The sequence below is a fragment of the Alligator mississippiensis genome, chromosome 14 (genome assembly GCF_030867095.1).
Source record: "Alligator mississippiensis isolate rAllMis1 chromosome 14, rAllMis1, whole genome shotgun sequence".
NCBI classification, from domain to species: Eukaryota; Metazoa; Chordata; order Crocodylia; family Alligatoridae; genus Alligator; species Alligator mississippiensis.
In genome coordinates this window covers 6,215,320-6,218,963 of record NC_081837.1, presented here as the reverse complement: position 1 = coordinate 6,218,963, position 3,644 = coordinate 6,215,320, and the positions used below count along the sequence as shown (strand labels likewise).

The following is a 3,644-nucleotide window of genomic DNA, read 5'->3' as shown; positions in this document are numbered from 1 at the left end:
ACTTCAGAGAGGGCCACCAACTGCCATCGAGAGCTGTAGCAAGGTTAACTTACAATCACCAATTTGTCATGAATAGTTATGGTTTAGCAGATGATAAAAGGTGGAATGGGAGAAAGTGTGTTGTCTGTTTAAACAGTACTTGGGACTAAAAATCAGTATGATGGTTTGAAATCATTTTATACAAGTTTTAGGACATGTGAGACAGTACAGCATACCACTTCAATATGTACAAAGAAAGAAAGGGAAATTCAACCGTGAGTCGCAGAGCCATCCAGTCTGCCCAGTGTGAGAAAGAAAGTTACCCCTATACAAACAAAAAAGCAATATTCCTAAAGAGTGAATATAATCCAAAATTTAATAGTCTAATCCACTGTAATCTCCAACATATTTTCCACTTCAGGATATAAGAAAGCCCTGAACCTTTGAGGACAAACTCCATTTTAAAGGCGGGAGGGGAGGGGAGGGAGATGAACGCTGAAGTTAGCATCTCACACAGGTTCATGCAAGGCAACACAATTCAACAACTGAACTATGCTTCATTCACGTAAGCATCTTACAGTCGGATGGTTCATGTGCCATCATTGTTCAACCAGACCATAGGTGGGTAACACGTTGTTACATTATATCCCAGGGCAACTGAGCTGAGAAACAAAACTGCTAGGATGGTAAAGGATTTTCCTTCTGCCCTTCTGTGGATTCCAGCTGCTGCTCTTCATGAACTTGATTCTTCAATATGTTTTGCAGCGTCACTGTGAATGCCGTTTCAGCAGGCTGACCAGCCTTTGGTATTACCTACAGTTTAGAGGCAGATGATCACCAGAAAAAACAAACACAGAGATTTTATTGAAAAGTGGAATCAAAAGCAATAGTCCCAACATGTGCCCCACAAGACCCATGCAAGAAATACAGTTTTAAAGCTCTGACTATAATCTGAGTTCAAGGTCAAGGCATGGGGAGACTATCAAGCAGAAAACATAAGTGAAATGGGGTTGCCACAGGTCTGGACAAGTCTGACTTTGATCTCATGGTTCCACTTTTTCCTCAGCCATCAACAGATTTTCATCAGATGCTGCCCTCTATCCAAAACCTCATCCATCCTCCTACTCAAGATCCTTTTCAGAGGAGAAAGGTTGCCGGTGATCAGTGCTGGGCCATTAGAACAATCGAGGGAATGGAAAGTCTATCAAAGGAGAGGAAACTAAGAGTCTGTCTACACTGCACAATATGCTGCCACATTGAGATACCTGAGCTATCTTGAATGCTTCAAGGAATATAGCCATGTTAGCACTGGGCTCTGTCCAGGCTAACCAACCTTGCTTTGTTCCCTGTGTTCAAGCTAGTTCAGATACCTCCATGCAGCACTGTATTGTAGAATACAAAATGCACCTTTAGTCGAGCAAAGGGAAGGGAATATGAATGCTCTCTATAAATATATTAGAGGCAAACAGCAGGGAAGAGCTAGAAGCTAAAGAACAAAAGTTGGCACAAGAACAAACGGGTATGAACGCTGGCCATTAATACATCTGGGCTGGAAATTACAAGGTTTCTAACCATCAGAGCAGCAACACTTTGGAACAGCTTTCCAATCACAGTAGCAGGAACAAAAAATCCTATTGGGTTTTAAACCAGTGAAGCTCCACTCTATAAAAGGGATTATCTGACACAGCTGTCCATGACAGCAGTAGATTCAAATCTGTGACCCAGGAGGTCTCTCCAATCCTATGTTCCTATGTGCAATTAGCAGAGTAAAATTCAGCAGATGATGATCAGCACAATGTGAGCACGAGGTATTCTTGTGAATGCTACTTATGTGCCTCCCGAACTGTATACAAGTCACTCGCCTCAAACACCAGGACCAAGATTAAAGAATAAATGCATATTAACTAGCAGGGATGCATCATGTTAGTTAACTACTGTAGGACACCTGGAGAAATATGCTCAGATATTAGAAAGAGAGAAGTTACGTCCCCATGTTATGACACTGTATGTACATACATATCGACTGATGGAATACCCTCTATTAGTTTTGAAATGCACCGTTTGTGAAAGCTGCTGGCCTCCTGACACTAGAAACTAAAAAGTCCCCTAATTCAAAGCAAGCACGGTTGACCTGGAAGCAAAAGTTTCTGTATCACTGACCTATTAACATACTGAGTATTTTTTTTTTTAAATTTTAATAAAAAATGCTTACATTCACAGCTGCTTTTCTCCACAGAGCCACCCCCTTTGCTAAAAGCAAGTTTTTCGTTTCCTCAAACAGATTTTCCTCCTTAATTTCCCCTTCTTTCTTCAATTTATTGTATTCCTCCACAAACCTAGAATTCAAGATACCGATTATTTACTAACAGCCGTAAAAAGATAAATATTCTTATAACTGGGAAAGAACCGCTCCGAGTTAATTCTAACTTAAGCACAACAACAGGTCTTACCTCTGGCAAGAGGATTTAAAGTTCTTTCGTTGGAGCTGAAAGGGTCTCAAACTGCTCCCATAAACTTTGTAAAATTTCCTATTCGATAAAATAAAGAGTTTCAATGTTTCATTTCTTTGCGTACGGGCGATATATTCGGGAAGAGAAGCTAATGAATAGACAGAGCCAGGGAACAGCTAAGTTAGGATAAAACAAAGATCAACGCCCTCCAACTGCTTCTCTTCCCAGTCCTTTAGACCGGGACACATCCTTCAGATGTGTTTTTTAATTCAAGCATCCCAATGGGCTAATTAAGCCTTACTATGCACTGGTGGGACGCCAAAACAGCACCGTTTCTTTGGTGGGTTGAAGCCAAGCTGAGAAAAGGCAAAACGAGTTTGTAAGTTGCCAAAAAAGAGATAAGAACCGGCAGCAGGAACAGCGCTCGCACGCACCCGCGAGCAAGGCCCCGCGGACGCCCAGGCGCAAAGGAAGCGTCGTTCAACGGAAAGGTGCCGCGGCGGCGACGACGGGGAAAGACGAGCACAGAAGCGACACCGTCGGGGCCGGTACTGGCACGCGCCCCCGGAAACGCAGCCGCGACCCAGCAGCGATGCAAAATAAATAAATAAATAAAATTTAAAAAAAAAAAGGTGGTTGCGTCTCCCTCCCTCCCTCCCTCCCCCCCCCCGACGAACACGCGCCGATTTGCCGCCAGCGCCCGAGAGATGTGTTTTAAAGCCTCGGCGACGAAAACGCAGCAGCCAAGCCAACGTCCCCGGGCGAGAAGCGAGCCCACGAGGGCCCCGGGGGCCACTCACGCTCGGACGACGTCCTCCGGGTACACGATGTCCGGCACCGTGTCCTTGACTGGGAGGATGAAGTGGCGTGGGGGGCGGTACAGCGGCTCGCGGCGCGGCGGGAAGGCGGCGTACACCTCGTACCACACGGGCGGCTTCCGCAACAACCCGCTGCGGAGCAGGCTCGTCGTGCTGGAGTGAGAGACAAGGCCGGAGTCAGGCGAGGCCTCAGGACCCCCTCCCCCACCTGGGGTCCCACCTCCCTGCATCACTCCTGGAAACCAGGCAGCCCAAAGGGAATTGCCCTTCCCCAGCCCGGGCCCTACCGGCTGAACAAGCTGCCCAGCTTCACAGAGCGACTGTTGCCCGCCATGGCGCGCTAGGCCTCCCCCGGTAACGGCGGCGCCTAACAACAGCCCGCGCTTCCGGCGGAAGC

General features: G+C 46.6%; 1 protein-coding gene across 1 annotated transcript; it reads right to left on the bottom strand.

Annotated features, from left to right (window-relative positions):
• Positions 1-337: 337 nt before the first annotated feature.
• On the bottom strand, positions 338-3,644 carry MRPS23 (mitochondrial ribosomal protein S23). Its single transcript, XM_006276499.4, has 5 exons — positions 3,535-3,644; positions 3,230-3,400; positions 2,430-2,507; positions 2,192-2,315; positions 338-792 (listed from the first exon to the last, which is right to left on the bottom strand). The coding sequence occupies exons 1-5, from the start codon at positions 3,579-3,581 to the stop codon at positions 658-660; spliced, it is 555 nt and encodes a 184-aa protein (XP_006276561.2). The 5' UTR covers positions 3,582-3,644; the 3' UTR covers positions 338-657.